Source organism: Saccostrea cucullata, unplaced genomic scaffold (assembly GCF_032062105.1).
Source record: "Saccostrea cucullata isolate Sc308-1 unplaced genomic scaffold, CSIRO_AGI_Scuc_v1 ctg4562, whole genome shotgun sequence".
Classification (NCBI taxonomy): Eukaryota; Metazoa; Mollusca; class Bivalvia; order Ostreida; family Ostreidae; genus Saccostrea; species Saccostrea cuccullata.
Window position 1 is genome coordinate 13,353 of NW_026933317.1, and position 23,360 is coordinate 36,712.

General features: G+C 35.2%; 1 protein-coding gene across 1 annotated transcript; it reads right to left on the reverse strand.

Annotated features, from left to right (window-relative positions):
• Nucleotides 1-1,581: 1,581 nt before the first annotated feature.
• On the reverse strand, nucleotides 1,582-23,006 carry LOC134237969 (uncharacterized). Its single transcript, XM_062720101.1, has 4 exons — nucleotides 22,166-23,006; nucleotides 20,752-20,882; nucleotides 1,941-2,043; nucleotides 1,582-1,676 (listed from the first exon to the last, which is right to left on the reverse strand). Exons 1-4 carry the CDS (start codon nucleotides 23,004-23,006, stop codon nucleotides 1,582-1,584), a joined length of 1,170 nt encoding a protein of 389 aa, XP_062576085.1.
• Nucleotides 23,007-23,360: the final 354 nt, after the last annotated feature.

Here is a 23,360-nt window from a genome sequence, read left to right on the forward strand (position 1 = left end):
AGAAACCGAACGAAAACAATAAGGTCTTCCGTTGGAAACGGAAGACCTTAATAATAATAATAACAAGTGAACATTGATGTAATCATCAATTATCGCCTGGGAAATATATAAGGTAAACAGTGGAAATGAGTCTTGATCATTAAACCTCTTTGATATGTGTGAAAAGGCATGCGTCTCATTGATGGCGACGATAGTTGCGAATATTTTGAAAACTTATAGTCGGATAAAAATCAAACAAAAACGATACCATTTAAAGGTTGATCAATTCCTCATGTAAATGTTGGCTGCATAAAATATATATTGAAGTTATACACATGCATCACCTTTATTTAAAATGTATTAATTTTCAATTTTAGAACATAAAACATGAACTATGCAGAGACTCAGTACATTTTTATTCGAGAAGTAAAATTCTATGTTCTAAAGCAAGAATATGGAGATAACGAACAGTATTCAATCTCAAAGTCCATTGACCAATATACAAAATAAGAGCAGAGCAAACACGGACCTCCGAAACAAAAGAGGTGGGATCAGGTGCCATGGAGGAGTGATCATCTCCTGCTGACCGGTCAAACCCGCCGTGTGCTCGTTGTCACGATCAGGAAATAACGGAAAAAATCCGTCGTCAATTCAGTGTATGAATAATGGACTAACAATTGGTGTGAAAAACGTCAGTCAGCATTTGACTCAATGATAAATTGTATTTGCTGACAAGGTCATAGTATCGACCATAGAACTTACGAAATAATGACTTTAAACGAGACTGTCGATATTCTTGTTTCATCAACTTGCTTGTCAATAATTTACCTCGTTTAAGAAATTGTTCATACATAGAGCATGCTCTTGTGTATCGAATCAACTAAGATATATATACTCCGTATGCAGGTGATGAAGTCATCACGTTTATCATATAGCTTAGTTGTTAGATTACCATTAGTGTCTTTTCATGTAAAATATCCAAGTATGAAGCAGAAGTGTCGGACTCTGTGGTATCTTTTATCTCAAGCTCACCAGGATATATCGTATCGACATAGAATGGAAATTATCATTATTGATTGACAATACGTCGTCGATATATCTAAATGTCGAGTGGAAGGCCACAGCAAGTGTTTTCTTCTTTTCACGCATAAGATGTTGCATAAATTCTGCTTCATATGAATATAAAAATAAGTCTGCTAATAATGGAGCGCAATTTGTACCCATGAGAATTCAAATAGATTGTTTGAATACATGGTCTCCAAAAACCACATAGATATTGTCAATAAGAAACTCAAGCATCTTCTTGATGTCAACTCAAGAGTACTTGTGTGTGCAATCAGAATCTGTATTAACAAAATAATTTTGCAAATGACAAATAACGAGGTAAGTAAATTTACGAGTTCCATTTTTATTGAAAAAGCAGCTGTCAATGATATCAATAAAGGGATCTGTCGTCTTTTCGATAGTTAATGATAAGCAACTTTATATAATAAATATGTAAAACATATTTATTTTTACATACTCAATTTATGGAATTAAATGTATCATGTATCTTGTAATTTAGAAAGGGAAAGAAAATTCTGACTAACATTCTTTTCAATGCTAAAAAATTCTTGAATGCTGAATAACTTCTCCCGACCCAATCACCGTACACCAACATTTTAACTTATTTGTATAGAGCAGCCCTGTCCTCCGGGCTGAAAAAGTAATAAGAAACAGAGTAAAAACAATATGTTCCCAAACTTCGTTCGGGGAACATAAAATTTATGAAACTGAATAATTCTCATCTAGTTAAGCATATAAAGTTTGATAAAAAATATCTTGAATACCTTCTTTAAAATTTAAACAACATAAATTTGATATCAAAGTCACCTGAGCCTAACACAAGTGGGCATTTCTATTGGAAAAATGGTCTGTGTCTCTCATCTGTCCCATGATAATGTATCAGAGATTATTTTTACCTTCTAAAACTCCATCTTTAACAAGGAATAGATGTTGATGGACTTCAAGTCCCCTGGTGGAGTCTGTATCTTCTCTGATATTTTGACTCTGTCCTCTTAATCGCTTAAGGTAATCAATGTATAATGAAGAGATTTTGAACAATTTTTAATAATTTTAAATTAGTTAAAAATGCATTGTTGGATAACAATAAAAGTGAAATGAACCATATTCACATAACTGATAACATGTAAGAAGCCGGCCATTTTGCACCTTAAAAGTTTTTGAATAGTTATTTTCAGTTTAAGTTTAATAACAAACAAGTTTAGTGCATGTCTTCACAAAGAGATTTGTTTGAAATTTAAATAACTGTTAACAATTATATTTTGAAAAAAAAAAAAACATCCGATGCCCATATACTTCAATGTAAAGTTCAAGTTGCAATAAATTGGACAAGAATGAAAATTTGGTACATTCTTTTGGTAAAGCATTTTTACAGACCCTGAGACTTGCTACTGCCCCACACTCTCGCTGCACGAACGATACACGAACGCTGCACGGTTTACACGAAACGCTACACGGTTTGGCAATCAGAAGTTGGACGGTTATTCGCTATTCGCTATTCACCATTCGACTGGCGAACCGCAGGCTGTCTACCGGTTCGCTATTCAAATTACCGTAAATGATCTAATAATTTTTTTTTCAAAAAACTTTAAAAACGCATCATAATCCGTGTTTAAGAAGAAAAGCTAAGACTTCACTTAAAGAAGAGGACTGAGGACCCCAAACCAATGCAGATAACCTGTTCAAAATGATGACTATTTAGCTAGCCTGGTCAAAATTGGATAAAAAAAAACTGTTGAATACAATAATAAGTATTTGTACATCTTCAAATTTTTACAGGGGAAGGGGTATGGGAGGGACCCTTCCACTGTCAAATGGAATCTATTTTACAAGACCGGGAACCCATTTAGCTATAGCCCTTAGAAAATTCAGAAAAATCCCTTTTATTTCTATTTTATGTTTTTTGAATAAGAGTACATTGCCCGGGGTCTGGTAAACATCCTGGATCCATATTTAGACCTTCATATTTTTACAGGGGAGGGGTATGGGAGGGACCCTTCGACTTTCAAAATGAATGTATGTTACAAAACCGGGAACATATATAGCTAGCCCGGATAAAATTAAAAAAAAACCCTTATTATTCTATTATATGTAAATTTTAATAAGGGTACATTGCCCGGGGGACTGGCTAACATCTTGAATACTATATTTCGACCTTCATATTTTTACAGGGGAGGGATATGGGAGGGACCCTTCCACTGTCAAAAGAAATTCATGTTACAAGTCCGGAAACATATTTAGCTAGCCTTGTCAAAATTGGAAAAAAAAACCCGTATAATGCTATAATAAGTAGAGGACATTGCCCGGGGGGCTGGATAACATCCTGGATCCCATATTCAGATCTTCATATTTTTACAAGGGGGGGGGGGAGGGTATGGGAGGGACCCTCCCACTGTCAAAAGGAATTTATGTTACAAGGCCGGGAACATCTTTAGCTAGCCCGGTCAAAATTGGAAAAAAAAACCCGTATAATGCTATAATAAGTAGAGGATATTGCCCGGGGGGCTGGCTAACATCGAAGATCCAATATTTAGACCTTCATATTTGTACAGTGGAGGGGTATTGGAGGGACCCTCTTACTTTCAAAGGGATTTTATGTTACAAGACCTGGAACCCATTTAGCTAGCCCGGAGAAAATTTGAAAAAAAACCTCTATAATTCTATTATATGTATTTCTGAATAAGAGTACATTGGCTGGGGGTCTGGCTAACATCGAAGATCCCATATTTAGACCTTCATATTTTTACAGGGGAGGGGTATTGGAGGGACCCTCCTACTGTCAAAGGGAATTTATGTTACAAGACCAGGAACCAATTTAGCTAGGCCGCAGAAAATTGGAAAAAAAGCCTTATAATTCTATTACAACATGTATATGTATTTCTGAATAAGAGTACATTGCCCGGGGGTCTGACTAACATCGAAGATCCCATATTTAGACCTTCATATTTTTACAGGGGAGGGGAATTGGAAAGACCCTCCTACTGTCAAAGGGAATTTATGTTACAAGACCTGGAACCCATTTAGATAGCCCGAAGAAAATTGGAAAAAAGCCTTATAATTCTATTATATGTATTTCTGAATAAGAGTACATTGCCCTTGGGTCTAATTAACATCAAAGATCCCATATTTAGACCTTCATATTTTTACAGGGGAGGGGTATTGGAGAGACGCTCCTACTGTCAAAGGGAATTTATGTTACAAGACCTGGAACCCATTAAGCTAGCCCGGAGGAAATTGGAGAAAAAAAACCGTATAATTCTATTATATGTATTTCTGAATAAGAGTACATTGCCCTGGGGTCTGGCTAACATCGAAGATCCCATATTTAGACCTTCATATTTTTACAGGAGAGGGGTATTGGAGGGACCCTCCTACTGTCAAAGAGAATTGATGTTACAAGATCTGGAACCCATTTAGCTAGCCCGGTGAAAATTGGAAAAAAAAGCCTTATAATTCTATTATATGTATTTCTGAATAAGAGTACATTGCCCAGGGGTCTGGCTAACATCGAAGATCCCATATTTAGACCTTCATATTTTTACAGGAGAGGGGTATTGGAGGGACCCTTCTACTCTCAAAGAGAATTGATGTTACAAGATCTGGAACCCATTTAGCTAGCCCAGAGAAAACTGAAAAAAAGCCTTATAATTCTATTATATGTATTTCTGAATAAGAGTACATTGCCCGGGGGTCTGGCTAACATCGAAGATCCCATATTTAGACTTTCATATTTTTACAGGGGAGGGGTATTGGAAAGACCCTCCTACTGTCAAAGGGAATTGATGTTACAAGGCCTGGAACCCGTTTAGCTAGCCCGGAGAAAATTGGAAAAAAAGCATTATAATTCTATTATATGTATTTCTGAATAAGAGTACATTGCCCGGGGGTCTGGCTAACATCGAAGGTCCCATATTTAGCCCTTCATATTTTTACAGAAGAATGGTATTGGAAGGACCCTCCTACTGTCAAAGGAAAATTGGAAAAAAAGCCTTATAAATCTATTATATGTATTTCTGAATAAGAGTACATTGCCCAGGGGTCTGGCTAACATCGAATATCCCATATTTAGACCTTCATATTTTTACAGGGGAGGGGTATTGGAGGGACCCTCCTACTGTCAAAGGGAATTTATGTTACAAGACCGGGAACCCATTTAGCTAGCCCGGATGAAATTGAAAAAAAAGCCTTATAATTCTATTATATGTATTTCTGAATAAGAGTACATTGCCCGGGGGTCTGGCTAACATCAAAGATCCCATATTTAGACCTTCATATTTTTACAGGGGAGGGGTATTGGAAGGACCCTCCTACTGTCAAAGGGAATTTATGTTACAAGACCTGGAACCCATTTAGCTAGCCCGCAGAAAATTGGAAAAAAAGCATTATAATTCTATTATATGTATTTCTGAATAAGAGTACATTGCCCGGGGGTCTGGCTAACATCGAAGATCCCATATTTAGAACTTCATATTTTTACAGGGGAGGGGTATGGGAGGGACCCTTCCACTGTCAAAGGGAATTTATGTTACAAGACCAGGAACCCATTTAGCTAGCCCGGTGAAAATTGGAAAAAAAAGCCTTATAATTCTATTATATGTATTTCTGACTAAGAGTTCATTGCGCGGGGGTCTGGCTAACATCGAAGATCCCATATTTAGACCTTCATATTTTTACAGGAGAGGGGTATTGGAGGGACCCTCCTACTGTCAAAGAGAATTGATGTTACAAGACCTGGAACCCATTTAGCTAGCCCAGAGAAAATTGAAAAAAAAGCCTTATAATTCTATTATATGTATTTCTGAATAAGAGTACATTGCCCGGGGGTCTGGCTAACATCGAAGATCCCATATTTAGACCTTCATATTTTTACAGGGGAGGGGTATTGGAGGGACCCTCCTACTGTCAAAGGGAATTTATATTACAAGACCTGGAACTTATTTAGCTAGCCCGCAGAAAATTGGGGAAAAAAAGCATTATAATTCTATTATATGTATTTCTGAATAAGAGTACATTGCCCGGGCGGCTAAATATCGGGTTTGATATTCAAATATATCTACTACATGTTTACTTTCTATAAATAGCAGGCAAACCCTTCTCTTTTGGAAAACCTTCCTTGATTTTATGCGAAACTTTGTTTAGCTTTCACTTGTGATACTTGTTAATAAACAATTGCATCACATTTATATTTACGTAAGAAATCGGAAGAAAAAACCTCGAGGTTGTTTTCTGATTGTTTAGGTGCGATTGATTGAACAATCATCGGACTTGGAGACATCTTAGTCTCGTAATTTATTTTATATTACGACTATTTTGCCCCCGTAAACGAAATTTGGGGGGGGGTTATAATTTTTTCGTCTAGATGTTTAGCTGTCCCTCTGTTTGTTTGTCCGCAAAAACTTTAACCTTGGCCATGACTTTTGTTTAAGTGGAGCTATGACTTTGTCATTTCACATGCGTATTTCTTGTGACCTTTCTTTGGATACCACCAAATTTGACCTTTTGACCTGGTAGTTTGACCCACTTTTACACAAAATTTCCAAACTTTTTCTTTGTCCAAATCTTTTGAACAGTAGATACAAGGACATTTATACTTCATATATATTTTATATGGAAAGACATTTTATTTGAATACAACAATTATGACCTTTTTTTGAACTTGAACTTGTAGATTTCTGTCCTTGTGAAAAAATTTTATCCTTGGCCATAATTATTTGAACGGTAAGGGATAGGGCTTTCATACTTCACATATATAGTCCTTGTGATTAGCTCTCTTATTTGATACCAAGAACTTTGACCCTTTGACCTTGACCTTGAAATTTGACCTACCTTTAAAAAGCAAACCTTGACCAAAATTTTAAAAGGATAAGGACTAGTGCATTTATACTTTACATATTTCATCCTTGTGACAAGACCTTCCTATCTTTGCGTACCACCAAATCTGAACCTTTGACCTTGGCCTTGGACCTACATTTCAAAATTGACAACCTTGACCCTAACCTTTGAAGTGGTAGGGCTTCCATACTTCACATATGTATTTTTTGTGGCAAGTTCTTTCATTCGGTACCAATAACCATAAACTTTTGACCTTAACTTTGGAGATTTCAGTACTTATGAAAAAACTTCAATCCTGGCCATAACTTTTAAACGCTAAGTGCTAGTGATATTTCACATATGTAATCCTTTTGACAAGACCTTTCATTTAATATAAAGAATTATGACCTTTTGACCTAGGAGTTAGACCTACTTTTTAAACTCGGTTACCTTGGCCATAACTTTTGAAGGGTTAGAGCTAAGGCTTCCATGCTTTGCATATGTGTTCTTCTTTGCAAGACCTTATAATGGATACTAATTGCCTTGACCTTGGAGATTACTTATGAAAAAAAAAGTTTAACCTTGGCCTACTTTCATATTTCACAATTGTATTTCCAAGGGGAATACCCTACTTTGTACACAAATATATTAAATTTGCATGTAAGAAATGTTTGACCTTTGCTATGTTGCCATTTAGGGGCATCAGTGTTGCACAAACACATCCTTTTTTAAATTTGTTTCTCAACGAAAATGAAGACAAATTCTTCATTTTATAGTAGCAATATCTAAAATATAAGTTCATTTTTTTCAGTTGTAAAAGTTTCATTATCAACTTTTGTTTGATATTATACAAATATAGATCCACAGATACAGTTATGTATATCGACTTCAAAGAAAGAGGCAATACTCTTTTTATGAAGTCGATATATCTATGGATTGATTGACTGAAAGGCCTATGTTTGTTTGTTTTTTAACTGAAATAAATAAAACAAAATGACTTGTATAAGCCATACGTTTCATCTTTCTTCTTTTTATCTGAAAAAGAAGTTTTAAGGGGTATATAGGAATTATCTAGGAAATATCTGTTCTTTCGATTGCTGTCTGGTTGCCTGTGCATACGGGTCTGATCCATATCTTTCTTATGGTGAAACTTTATAATCTACTTTTTCCTAAAAAAATTGCTAAAGATCCTATAAAAGTTGCCCATGACCTAAGGATGTGGCATGACCTTAACCAAAGGTCATTAGGACACGTTCAAGGTTACTCCTACAAGTAAGAGCCTCGGTTAACGTTACGCGGCGCCAAGTCAAAAGTATCTCGCCGTGAATCTCTAGCGTGCTGGAGTAGTTCAAGGTCACTAAGAGAAAAATTTCATAATTTGTGTCCGGCCCATATCTTTCTTATGTATAAACTTTCTGAGTTCCCATTTACGATTACTTATGAATTGAGGTTATTTTCTTCCCCATGCAAAAAACTTGAATTTACCACCGTCATGACCTTGACTCAATTTGTGTAATTTGTGCAAGTTCAAGGTCACTAAAAGAAAAGTGCATGATTTATTTCTGGTCAATATCTTTCGTATGAATATTTGGTGGGTTCTTCTTTGATACAAAGATTGCTTATGATCCTAGAGTTTGACTTGACCATTATTCAAGGTTATATGTGTAAGTTCAAGGTCACTGGAAGAAGAAAAATGAATTCATATTCGATCAATATCTTTCAGAGATGAGTTTCTATTTTATTTGGGCAAGTTCAAGGTCTTGTCCATATTTTCACTCGAAATAATTTAATTCCTTTATCAATCACAAATATCCATACAAAGCGCATGTTCAAATGTCAAAGTAAGGCATCAACTGACAAAGTCAGTGTTTCTTGGAATTAAAAGCCTTTAACTCAATGTTTAAACAAACTGTGAACACCAATACATGTACTAATATTAGTAACTTGGCACTTTCTCTGAAAAAACTTTCGGAGGTATTGTCCCTTTTGAACAATTCTAGTTTAACACAATTTAAGGAAAACTAGAGGTACTGAGTGCAACGAGCTTACTGCCCCAGCCTCCCATGTCACTGTTTTGCTTTTGGAGCCCCGAAAAGTGTCAGATAAAAAGTAAAATTTCAGGTGCACAATGAAATTATGTAATGCAGAATCTGTGAAAGTATCATTAAATATTATTCAGTAGTATAGGAGATAGTTGCGGATAAGAAAAGAGATGGGTACCTTCAATATTATGGAAAAAATGGCAGTGTCATTGTTTTGTTCTGGAAAACTCAAAGTATATGTCCGATCAAAAAGTAAAATAAAAGGTCACAATTACAGTTGCGGATAAGAGATAGGTACCCCATAGCGTAACAGACGGACGGACAACCCGATTACTACATACTATCCAGCTTTTCATGCGGGTGTATAATAATAAGCTGTTTACTTTAATTGAGTTTCCTGTTTTAATTCACTGAGCTGAATTCTCGAGTGAACCTGCTATTTACAGGTGTCATAACAGTATTTCACTAGAGTTTACGTCACATCATGGCTGACGCAAAATAATTCCCGAATCTCCCCTTCCGATTTTGGCATTTTGGTAAGAGAATGGAGCTGATCTTTTAATGAGATGAAAATCAACATGTAAACTTTCTATATTGACCAAATTTAGGGCATGTTGATTTTTTTGTATACTTTATTTGAGAGGGGAGTGATTAGGCTTTAGACTTGATTTTCAGGCACCTGCTCGACTTCGACCGAAACAAACTTTCGTGATTTGCTGGATGGCTAGGTACGGAAGCCCATGTAGTACCTTTAAAATATTTTTGAAATTTGATATAGCGAATTGTCGAATTTGTTATAAGAAATTTGACGTTGAGAATGAATACTGTTCGTTATTTCCATATCCTTCATTCATTATAACAATTTCTTTGAATTTGTTATAACGATTTTAATCTGTTATAACAAATTAGTTGATTTCAATATAACGAATTCTTCAATTTGTTATATCGATTTAAATTCGTTAAAACGAATTCAAAATTTGTCATAACAAATTAAATTCGTTTAGACAAATTCTAAAGATTGTTGTAACAAATTAAATTCGTTTAATAAAGTTCAATAATCAGGGTCTATAGAAAAATACATATGAATTCGATATAATGATTTGTCGAAATCGTTTTAACGAATTTAATTCGTTATAACAAACTATGGAATTCGTTTAAACGAATTCAATGTTTATAACAAGTTTTAGAATCTGTTATAGCCAGTTTAATTCCTTTTATTAAATTTTTGAATTCGTTGTAACAAAATCAACAAATTTGTTATAACAGATTAAATTCATTATAACGAATTCAAAGAAATTGTTATAACGAATAACTAATTCGACAGGGTTAGGGTTAGGGTTATATCAGATTCAAAAATATTTTTCGATAGGTCCTGAATGAGTTTACATAGCTATGTATTTTTTTGGTAATAAAATCTTTTTAAAGAATTGTTTTACAAGATCCAAAATAAAACTTCTCAGAAGTTTGTTTTAAATTAATTACATCTTCTCAAACTTGCGTAATTTTAGTAAGAATATATAGCTGAATTTAATATTGTTGTGCAATCTAAAGGAAGCCCACAAGTGGTAGATATATTCTACGTATTGAGCCCGATGTTTATTCGTGTAACAGAAAAGGAGAAAATGTATGACTGGACAGGGAATCGAATCCAGGAACCCTGCATCTCCAGTCAGGTGCTCTACCAACTGAGCTATTCAGGCCGATATCCACAGCCCAAACCATTACATTCCTCCCTCCTTAAATTGTCTTTGCCCTCGAAGACACAACCCAAGTTCTTATTGCCCCTGGGAGGACTTTCACCTGCAATTCCAGGGTTGGTCAACGGCACCAAATCTGTAACAGGAAAGGAGAAAATGTATGACTTGACGGGAAATCGAACCCAAGACCCCTGTATCTCTAGTCAGGTGCACTATCTACTGAGCTATCCAGGCCGATATCCACAGCCCAAACCATTACATTCCTCCCTCCTTAAGTTGTCTTCGCCCTCGAAGACACAACCCAAGTTCTTATTGCCCCTGGGAGGACTTTCACCTGCAATTCCAGGGGTGGTCAACGGCACCAAATCTGTAACAGGAAAGGAGAAAATGTATGGCTGAACCGGGAATCGAATCCGGGACCCATGCATCTCCAGTCAGGTGCTCTACCAACTAAGCTATTCAAGCCGATATCCACAGCCCAAACCATTACATTCGTATAGTATAGTAGGGCTGAAAACATGAGGGCTCTATCTTGGAAACTAGAGATGGTTCCATCAACAATATTTCACAGAAGTCGTAACTGAACCCTAGTACCCAACCCTCAAAGTGCAAACTGCGTTCTAAAATCTCATTGACGTATTTCTTCCAATTTTATCCGGGCAAGCTAATTTATAAAAAGGTTCCAGGTCTTGAAACATAAATACCTTTTGATAGTAGAAGGTTCCCTCGAATATCAATCCCCTGTAAAAAAATATGAAGGTCTAAATATGGGATAATCGATGTTAGCCAGACCCCCGGGCAATGTACTCTTATTCAGAAATACATATAATAGAATTATAAGGCTTTTTTTCCCAATTTCATCCGGGCTAGCTAGATGGGTTCCCGGTCCTGTAACATAAATTCCCTTTGACAGTAGGAGGGTCCCTCCCATACCCCTCCCCTGTAAAAATATGAAAGTCTAAATATGGGATCTTCGATGTTAGGCAGACCCCAGGGCAATGTACTCTTATTCAGAAATACATATAATAGAATTATACGGTTTTTTTTTTAATTTTCTCCGGGCTAGCTATATATGTTCCCGGTTTTGTAACATAAATTCCTTTAGACAGTCGAAGGGTCTCTCCCATACCCTTCCCCTGTAAAAATATGAAGGTCTAAATATGGATCCAGGTTGTTTACCAGACCCCGGGCAATGTACTCTTATTCAAAACACATAAAATAGAAATAAAAGGGATTTTTTCCGAATTTTCTCCGGGCTAGGTAAATGGGTTCCCGGTCTTGTAAAATAAATTCTATTTGACAGTGGAAGGGTCCCTCCCACATCCCTCCCCTGTAAAAATTTGAAGATGTACAAATATACTTATTATTGTATTCAACAGTTTTTTTTAATCCAATTTTGACCAGGCTAGCTAAATAGTCATCATTTTGGTCAGGCTAGCTGCATTGGTTAGGGGTCCTCAGTCCTCTTCTTTAAGTGAAGTCTTTGCCTTTCTTCTTAAACACGGATTATGATGCGTTTTTAAAGTTTTTTGAAAAAAAAAATTATTAGGACATTTACGGTAATTTGAATAGCGAACCGGTAGACAGCCTGCGGTTCGCCATTCGAATGGTGAATAGCGAAAAGCGAATAACCGTCCAACTTCTGATTGCCACACGGTTTGCACAAAACTCTATAAGGTTTACACGAAAGGCTGCACAAAACGCTTCGTACACGTTTCTCACACGCTTTGTACAGGATTCTCGCACGTTTTGGCCTCGGTTTGGATTTTCTACTCGAAATATCTCGGACATTATTACAGATTTATCATTAATTAAATGGAAATCCTTCACAAAGCCACATTTAGCAGCTAGTATTATATAAACCTTTAGAAATATTTAATACTCTGACAGTTGTAATTAATTAATTAATAAATGTCATTTCGTATTTATTTATCCAAATGTTTAAAAACGAAATTCCGATATCATGAATGAATGTTTAATAAAATAGAATTTTTATATACTAGTCATTCATTACAATGTAATATATTTACAAGTATAATTTAATGAATTAAAGAAAAATTCGATTTCTTACTGCAGGAATATGAACTCATAGATTTTAAATAATGTTGATTATATTGTGTTTCATTTCCGTAGGCGGATTAATATTATTTTTCTTGATTTTGATTTGATAATAAAATTTGCCTACATACTCTACCAACGATTATTGATACATTTTTTTTATCTTACTTAAGTATTATCTTTAGGAGGGAAACCCGTAAGGAGGGATAAATGTGATGTCTTAATCTATTTTTATTTTCTTTCTTTTTTTTATGAATCTTTTCAAATAAACATCAGTATACTCATCATACTGAAAAATCCTTCATTTCAAAACCCGACTAGACGTATGTATATATATTTAAAACATTTTTGTGACGTCATCTTTTGTTAAACCTGGTTCAATAAATTTGTTATTGTCCTGCACCCCGTCCAATAAGTTACCTGTAGGTGTCCAATAAGATTCAACTTATTGGACAGGTACAGGTAACGTTAAAATGAGAACAAAGGGCGAGGCAAATAAGTAAGCACCACGTAAAAGACAATGACAAATCAAACAATTTAATATGAACAATGTAGGAAATAAGTAGCGTTAAATGTTAATATTTCACAAAAAATCCTATTGAAAATGGCACAAATAATCCAGTGAATTGAATGTCTCAGATTCATTATTGTAAACGCATCCGTGGCTCCGATTATACATGGAAATTTCCTAAATTCACCGTTCATTGCTATATAATAGATTCATTTCACAATGATTGATCCACGGAACATATATATAAAATGGACACAAAAGATGAATGAGAAGCATGTGTTCTCTTACACACAACCTTGGGCTTTTTGTTTATTGAACTATCCATTTTTCCGCATTTAGCACAAAATTTAGCTCACGAAATTCCAACGGAATCTGTAATTTCGTCCGGTGATTTATGACCATTTGTCCAACTAGTCCTGCGTCGTTTAATCGAGTATCTTTCGTTTTAAGGAGTGGATGGTGTAAAATCCTTCCGAGCTCGAAGCCTGCTCACAAAAGAGAATTACATTTTTAAAAAATACATCAGGAATAATCTCCCAATTTCATAGAAAATGCTTTAATAAACAAACAGTTGTTTGAGTAAAATCCTTCAAATCCTATTGCTTTACAAAAATTACCTTTTAATGGGAACTGTTTCTTGCAAATTCCGAAACATAAGAATATATATCCGGATTTCACAATAAAAACCTGAACTTAGGCATCTTGGTGTAATCAATAAATGGCATCGTCAAAACACCCGATACTGAAGTTAGTTTTTTTTTCAAAATTAAAATGCACGTCTTCCTCCGTGGTCATTGCGTTGTAAAATGAATAAATTGTAAAGAATTTAGTAGAATTGACTTTAACGCATGCGTAGTATATATAAAAAAATGTCGCAATGCGGATAAATAAGACTAAACAAAGTTTATTTTCATTTTCCTCGATATAAAACTCCTTTCGATGATTCCTACTATTGATAAAGACAGAAGAAAAACCAAAACTGGTTTTCTTTGGCCTAACTTGATGAACAGTGCTCGGTAGTCATCCAAGCAGAACGAGACCTTACCTGTGACTGTCCATTAAGTTAACAATGGAAGTGTTCGACAATGGTGAAATGTTTTAAGTAAGTTATAAGCCTCAAACTGACCATTATGTCAGATATTAGACTCTCCTCGGCGCTAACGCGCCTCGGGTCGTCTAATATCTGACATAATAGACAGTTTTCGGCTTATAACCATTACATACATTAATTAATAGTCACGGCATTTGACTATACATTGTACATACAATTTACAAATAAAAGATGAAATCCGCTGATATATGAGTTGTATTCATTAAGTATTTATAGAACCATTTAAAAAAAAAACCAAGTCGTAATTTTCAGGTGTCATTAAGCCGTGAACTCAACATGTACATATAGCAAAACAGGTTTTCAGATACCATGCACTCGGAGCCTATGATCGCTGTAAATGACCTTGATTACAGTTGAAAAAAGGAAAGAAGATTCTACTATATTTCTAAGGGATGTATCTGCGCACACATTTAACAAAGGATTTAAAAAATAATAGAAAATTAAGCATTAATTTAAACAAATATTATAATGAAAGTTACAACAAACAAGAGGCACATGGGCCACATCGCTCACCTGAGCACTGTGGCTAGGAAAAAGCAGAATTGGTTTATACTTGAAAAGCTTAAATCCAAAAGTAGTCCCATGACCAATCATGGCTTTGCTATTCTTGAGAAGAAGATTTTTCTGAAGAATTTTCCTATATATTTCTATGTAAAACTTTGGTCGGCCATTTTTGCCCCGCCCTTCCCCTGGGGGTCATGATTTGAACAAACTTGAATCTACACTATCTGAGGATGCTTCCATATATAAATATGATCAATTAATATGGCTTTGTTATTCTTGAGGAGAAGTTTTTTTAAAGAATTTTCCTATATATTTCTATGAAAAACTTTGGTCAGCCATTTTGGCCCTGCCCTACCCCGGGGGGTTATGATTTGAACAAACTTGAATCTGCACTACCTGAGGATGCTTCCATATATTAATATGATCAATTATGGCTTTGCTATTCTTGAGAAGAAGATTTTTTAAGAATTTTCCTATATATTTCTATGTAAAATTTTGGTCGGCCATTTTGGCGCCGCCCTACTCCTGGGGGTCATGATTTAGACAAGCAGTCAAGGTGACCAGACGTGTTTTTTACAGCTCCTGAAGATCTTATCTCTACTAAGCTTACAATGGAATAATAATGAGTTTGAGTGATAATTCTAATCTTTTCAAGTCACTTTTGGACTCATTTACCGGATTTTCAAGATCATTTATTTTAACTAATGATCTGCCAACAGAATCTGTGGGTCTTAGTGTAAATGATGTGCCAAATTTCTTGCAAGTACAGGAAAAACCAGGAAAGTGTTACAATTACTTTCAATGGCGACAAGTACCCCATCATTTTAGATCTGTTGGAGAAGAAACTCCTATTATTTAAAGACAGCAATGAAAAGCGACATGGATCTATTTATAAATCACAGGATAAAACTGTCACTGTTACCATCTACGAGACAACAAGCTCTCTACATATCCAAGGGGAATCGTATTTTTCTTGGTATCAGGAGTTCCTCACGGACTTGAATAAATTGGATCTAAATTTGGAAACAAATTGTAAGACTTTAGATGAAACATCTCCTCTATGCACCTCCACCCCTAAGGGTAACAAATCACAGAATTGTCATCAGTGTATTAGCAGTGCCAAACTTATTCAGGAATTGTCTGATACCGTCAAGCTTTTGTCACAAGAAGTCAGTGACCTAAAACAACAACTTAATGGGTCAAAAAATGTCACCTCGCTTGTTTCAAGAGTTACCCAAACAACTCCTAATAGGACAAAACAAAAGGAGACATCAACAGACGGACTCCTTCACATTCCATCTGGTGTATCTAGGCATACCCAATGCGCCCTTAAAGCTCCGACAATATCCAATAGTACATGTACCATGACAGATGCCAGTGAAGCTCATACTATGAGTTTTCCTACCTCGCCAGATTCAAACACCAAACATGGAACAAGTCAACCTAGAAAGATCCCAAGAGATAAATCTGTCCTCGTCATAGGAAGTTCCATACTACAAAGGATCCGCACCAGAGGATTGCGTTCAACTGTGCAGGTCAACACAAATCGCGGGGTAAACATCTCCCATCTTTGGTGGTTCAAATCCCAAACAAGAGTATTATTGGAAAGACAACATTCATCTGTCAGACAGAGGTACAGCAGAACTGCTAAAAATTTTCCATCAATTCGTGAGTATCCTCAAAGTCGGAAACGTGCGTACGAATGGTGAAGAATCGGAAATACTTGGCAGTACTTCCTTCCGCCGTCCAGCCTTTTGTTATTTCTGTGGGGAAAGTGGGCACATATATCACGACACTGCAGACATGGAAGAAAGTTGGATTGCTGGAATTGTGGGAAACTAGGTCATAAAACCAAGCTTTTTCCGAATGGACACTAGGAAACTGGCAACGAATGTGTAGCCGACTATAGTTCCCAAACGATTTCTCGTGACAACAATGTTTATTCGACTCTTAGTAGATTATGTTCAGAATGTAATAAGATCCACTGTTCATGCAAACAATGTGAATATTTTTCTCTAGATTTTGTAACAAATTCAAAAAATTTAATTACTTCACCAAATACTTCTAAATTCTCAAAACCAGACAGGAATACTCATAGATTTCATACCAAGAAGGTTTCACAATCTGCTAATCATACTATATCTAAAAATGAGAATGTACATGTACCACATGTACCGAGCAATAATGGGTTTGGTTCGGTGAAAAAAGGTCTAAGATTTGGAAATCTAAACATATGCCACTTATTGCCTAAAATTGAAGAAATTAAACTATTACTTCATGACAAACAAACTGTTAATATTTTAGGACTTTGTGAAACCTTCTTGAATGATCAAGTCAGTGATTCAGAATTGTATATTGAGGGTTTTGATATGGAAAGAAAAGATCGCATTTTGACCCTAATGAAATACTAACTGAGTTCTATGAATTATTCAATAGCGTACTTGACCAGCATGCACAGGTGAAAACAAAACGAGTTAAGAGTGAAATCCGTCCTAAATGGATGACACAAGAAATAAACAATGCTAGACATTTACGGGACTCTTACCACAAAGAAGGAGACATGGAGAACTATAGAATTTATCGAAACAAAGTTAGCGTTCTTATAAACAAATCAAAATCTTCTTACTATAAAACAGCGATTAAACAGAGTTCAAATCCCAAAGTCTGTTCAATCCCCAAAGAAATGTGGAACTATCTTAATCAATTAACATGTAATCTTAAGAATACAACTCCATCTCATGTGTCTTCTAATGGGGAAATTGTTGATAATTTACAAGATATTGCAAATACTTTTAATAACCACTTTACGGATGTCTCTAACAAGCTTCTTTTGGAAATGCCAAAACATGATTATGATCCTAATATATTATGTAATTTTGTTAGGTCTAAGCTTAATGAGGAAACCTTGTTTAGTATTCATCAAATTGAGGAAAGTGAAGTTTTTAACATGTTAAATTCTCTAAATATCAATAAATCAGCTGGCATTGACTTTATTGGGCCGCACCTTCTGAAAGTCACATCTAAATATATATGTAAACCTATAACTCATCTTCTTAACTCTAGCATAGTAAGTGATATTTTCCCAACAAATTTAAAACAAGCCAAAGTAACACCTATTTTTAAGAAAGGTGACAAAGCTGACCCGAATAATTATCGTCCTATTTCTATTCTACCAACTATATCTAAATTGATAGAAAAACATGTAGCTAAGCTAGTACAAAATTTCACTAATGAATTTGATCTACTAACACAATCCCAGTCAGGGTTTAGAGAACGCAATTCCTGTCAAACTTCACTTACAAAACTAACAGAAAGTTGGCTTACTGCAATGGATCGTGGTGAACTAATCGGTATTACATTTATAGATTTTAGTAAAGCATTTGATTTAGTGAATTATGATATTCTTCTAGAGAAATCAACCCATTACAAATTTGACCAAACAGCTATAAAGTGGTTTAAATCATATCTTTACGATCGGACACAGTGTGTTAAATTTGGATCATGTGTCTCCAATATTCTACCCGTCACAGCAGGAGTGCCACAAGGGTCAATTTTGGGCCCACTTTTCTTCTTATTGTACATAAATGACCTTCCATTACATGTAAACAATTCAAATATTGATATGTTTGCTGATGATGTAACTCTGTATTCTAATAATAATAATGCAAGATGTTTAGAAAATGCACTAAATTCAGACCTTAGTGAGATTGAGAAATGGTGTGCTCAAAATCAAATGGTTTTGAATGTAGATAAAACAAAATGTATGTTAATGGGAACACAGCAAAGAAAATCAAAATTAGATAATCCAAATTTACAACTTTATGCCTCAGACAGAACAATTGAAATGGTTGAAACTGAAAAAATTCTTGGTGTACATATTGATGATAAGTTACAGTATGCAAATCATATTGATTCGGTTTGTAAAACGGTAAATTATAAGTTATTTACTCTTCGAAGGATTAAGAAACTTCTCCCTCTACATACCAGAAAACTATATTACAATGCTTATATTTTACCATCCATTAACTATTGTTTGACTATCTGGGGTAATGCCCCAAAGCAGGACATGGACAGACTATTTAAATTACAGAAAAGGACAGCAAGGATTATTCTTGACGCAAGTCCCGATTCTTCTTCTAAACCACTGTTTGAGAAACTTGAATGGTTAACAGTTTATGAGCTAGTTGATCTATACAAATACATATTATTATACAAAATTTTCAGTGGAACGACTCCAAAATATCTTTGTAATTTATTTGAATTTCATTCAACATCTTCTTATAACCTTCGATTTGAAAGTAATTATGATCTAAGATTGCCGAAATTTCGTACAAACTTATTCAAAACATCTTTTCAGTATTCAGGTGTACATCTATGGAATAAACTTCCCCACATTAGACTCTCTCAATCACTAAAAACATTTAAGCGTAATATAGAAAATTACATCATCAGCTGCCGCACAATTATTTCAGCACAATAAGGTTTCGATATTGTATATTGTATTATGATTGTTAATTAACTATACATGGACACGTTATTCATAATCGTGTGATTGTAATTCCTTAAACATATTACTATTATGTATGATGAATTGTATTCTGTATATTTTTGTATTTTGATATATATAGAAGGCCCTGGTGAAGAATAGTGCATGCACTAACCAGGTTACCTTCTTTAAATAAAGTATTTATTATTATTATTATTATTATTATTATTTGCACAAACTTGAATTAACACTACCTGAGGATGTTTTCCCATAAGTTTCATCTTTCCTGGCACAGTAGTTCTTGAGAAGAAGATTTTTAAAACATACCACCAAATTTTCACTTATTCTCAATTATCTCCCCTTCAATGAAGGCGTGGCCCTTCATTTGAACAAACTTGAATCCCCTTTACCCAAGGATGCTTTGTGGCAAGTTTGGTTGAAATTGGCCCAACGGTTCTTGAGAAGAAGTCGAAAATGTGAAAAGTTTACGGACAGACAGACGGACGGACAGACGGACGCCGGAAAAAATGTGATCAGAAAAGCTCACTTGAGCCTTCGGCTCAGGTGAGCTAAAAATGAAAGATTGTACCAGTAATTTAATTTAACCCCCCAACCGTCTCTAATCATGTGTTCGTCAGTGCATGGGAATTAAAATTATAATCTGTTTAGTTGACAATAATGAGCAAGAAATTTGATGTATTAAAAAATATCAAATGACACATTGTTTCAAAACTTACTTTCACGCACTTTAAATTTAAAGACAAGAGCGGAGTCCTGATATAATTTTGCTTTAAATAAAAAAAATAAAACTGATCTTTCTTTTTTTCTTTGAGAAAAAAATATTTAAGAAGCCATGATCGCATTGATAGTATATTTAATCAATGCCCTTAAAATTGTTGCACATAGTTGATTAATTTGAATATATTTTTTTAGAAGGAAAAGAAAACAAACAAATATATATTATACATTACCGTGTAATTTCATTTTGTTGTTCCATTTTTTTTTTAGTTTTTACTTCTAAAACTAAAATATCAGAAGCATAACTACTTCAATAATAAACTACTTATACAATTTGACATCCTGACCCATGGATAGCCATATTTAAAATGAAATGACTTCCGAATGAATCTTACAGGATTCTTGCACGAAAGTCACACGTTTCTCACACGGTTCTCATACAAGAGTCGCACGTTTCTCACATGCTTCTCGCACGTTCGCAACACGGTTTGCACGAAACGCTTTGGAGCTAACACGAAACACTGCACGGTTTACACGAAACACTGCACTGTTAGCACGAAACTCTGTACGGTTTACACGAAACGCTACAAGGTTTGCACGAAACGGAAAGCGCACGAAAGTCAGACGCTTTTTTGGGGTAGTAGCACGTCCCAGGGTCTGTATTTGATTACACCTTCAAAATGCTACCATGAATAAAAATATCGGACAGTTCATTTAATAAATAAAAAAAATGGTCGTTATACATTGGATACCTTAAGTAGTGTTGTTTTTCCAGCTTCAGCACATCCAACAAGTATTCCTCTGGCATGAGAAACTGTTGTCTTCTCCTTCCTGAGAAACCTTTTTAACTCATCAACTTTGATTAGATCATCATTGCTTGGATCTGAAAAAAAAATGTTTTATAATAATCATAAGAACACATCGTCGGCTTATGCAGCGGTGTGCCTTTATCATCTGCATATGGGGTTTATATCTCTCAGTTGATTCAATATGCAAGAGCATTCTGTACGTATGTGAAATTTCTAGAACGAGGTAAATTATAGCAAATGCAATTTATCGTTGAGTCAAATGCTGACTTTTTTTCATACTAATTGTTAAGCCATTGTTTACACACTGAATTTTTTCCGTTGTTTCCCAGTCGTGACGGGGAGGGCATGGCGGTTGTGTCCGGTCGGCAGGGAATGCTGCCTCCTCCATGGCACCTGATCCCACCTCTGATATTTTGGAAGTCCGTGTTTGCTCTGTCCTATTTTGTATTGTTTAATGGACTTTTGAGCTTAAATACTGCTCTTTATCTACATATATTTCATACATCAATGTAATTGAAATTTCGTTTTAAAGCACAGTATAGGCGTTTCAGAAAAAATATGGTAACATGCTAGAGAAATACACAACATTCCTAGACAGAGCTTTGTTAATATCAGTGGTGTCTATTTCTAACTGTCAACAATGTACAAAATGTTTGCCGTCAATGTGATTGAGTTTTGTTTGAATTTTGTTTGAATGGAGTATTTAAAGAACTGCATATCATCAATTGATAAGAACTAGCTAGGGCAATTCTTCCTCCATCCCCCATTTCCATCAACCACCCCCCCCCCCATTTCCTGACACTTGTAGTGATCTATAAAGCTGACCTACAAACCAGAAAATATATCCATTTTCTGACTTTAGCAGAGGGCAATAAAACCTTGTTAACCAAAACAGAAGACAGAATCAATGAGAGTTATACAAAAAATCATTAACCAGTTAGAAAATTGAACTCTTCATACTACATAATAAATGATGCAGGACACAATCGAATGTATATACTGCCTATAAGTAGGGGGCATGTCAAGTGTTATCTGTACAAAATCAGGAGGAGTTTGTAAAATACAACAAAGTTAAAAACCAAGTACATAAAATAACCCTAAATAAATCTGAATTATAACATCTGGATTTTTTTTTATTTATTTATTAAAACATAAATTAACATCCTTGTCTCAAAAAAAATGTTTCTTGTTTCTATTATGTCATGCAAGTAGTCATTTTTATATAAATCATGTTATGTTAATACACTGCAAACTATCACTAAGATTAATCATTAATCTTGTTATTAAGGACTATAATATATTGTACACACAAAATATTGTAAAAGTAAACATAAAATTATACTTTTGTATTACCTACCAGTCAGATCATCCCCTCCATAGGAAAGTTTGTAAATGTTCACTGTGTTGTTGTTCCCTGATCCGACCCAGAGTGTCGAAGTGTTGCCGTCATAACTCAGGCCACATGGTACGTTTATCCCGTGTTGTTTTGTCTCTGTAAGTGACTGGAAGTGACCATCTTTGTCAATAATCTGTACTGATCGAGTGTTATCATCACACACCAGGATATGTGACAACGCGTCAGTGCAGATTCCACGTGGTTCTACTCCTGACTCTTTTGGTTTTAATGGAGGTCCTGTGTAGGAGAAGCGATGCCTCCCTTCACGATCTGTCACCACTAGAACACTACGGTGATAATCAGAAACAATAACATCTCCATTGCGGTTCTCTGTGATGTAGGTAGGTACACTATACAGTCCCTGACCTGTGTTGTCGTGCGGTATGGTCTGTATGTGTTCTCCAGTGTTATTGTAACGGTTTACCTGGCCTGTCTTTGTATCAGTATTATAAATCGCGACTAGCAGGTCTCCAGTGGAGGGGGAGCTATAGACACACCGTGGTTTCCATGGTGCTGCATACTTTATTAATGTAGTTTTTACTTTTTTCTCTGCAGACAGTTTGTTGATGTTTAACCCATTGTCTATATAAATTAAATCACCGTCACTTGTCACTGTATGTACTCCAGTAGAACCACTATCTATATCAGTCAGATGATATAGTTTAACACCTTCTGTGTTTGTCAAGATGAGATTGTAACCATTGTCACTGATCCAGACCAGATTTGAAGTTACAAGGGAAATATGACGACTGCGCCTAACACCTGGCACTTTGACAGACTTCTCTAACACTATCAAAGGCATCATTTACAGCAGATATTTTTTGCGTCTCTTCCCTGCGGTTTCAGAATCCGATGTTTATTTTCTCAGTCAGGAAGATAATCTATGAATTATATCATCGTATTATAATTATCTACATCAACGACAGTCCTTTCCTTACTATGTACTCATTTATATTAATTTTTGGTTTAAAGAATTCATAGACATGAATTGAATTACGACCCAGATAAACATATATACCTTTCATCTTGGAGCTAAGTTTTTACAATTTCCGAATAAATAGCAGCCTTCAATTGTTCTCAATCAAACCTGTGTAACAAAGCAATATTAACAAATTAAAATCACATAAATTGTGAAATACTGGAAAACACTTTTAAG

Coding starts and splice junctions, on each gene's coding strand:
- LOC134237969 (XM_062720101.1), bottom strand. CDS start 23,006: ATGCCTTTGATAGTGTTAGAGAAGTCTGTCAAAGTGCCAGGTGTTAGG. Junction 2,044..20,751: donor GAAAAACAACACTACTTAAG/GTATCCAATGTA, acceptor GATTACCTTAAG/CGATTAAGAGGACAGAGTCA. Junction 1,677..1,940: donor TAAAGATGGAGTTTTAGAAG/GTAAAAATAATC, acceptor TTACTTTTTCAG/CCCGGAGGACAGGGCTGCTC.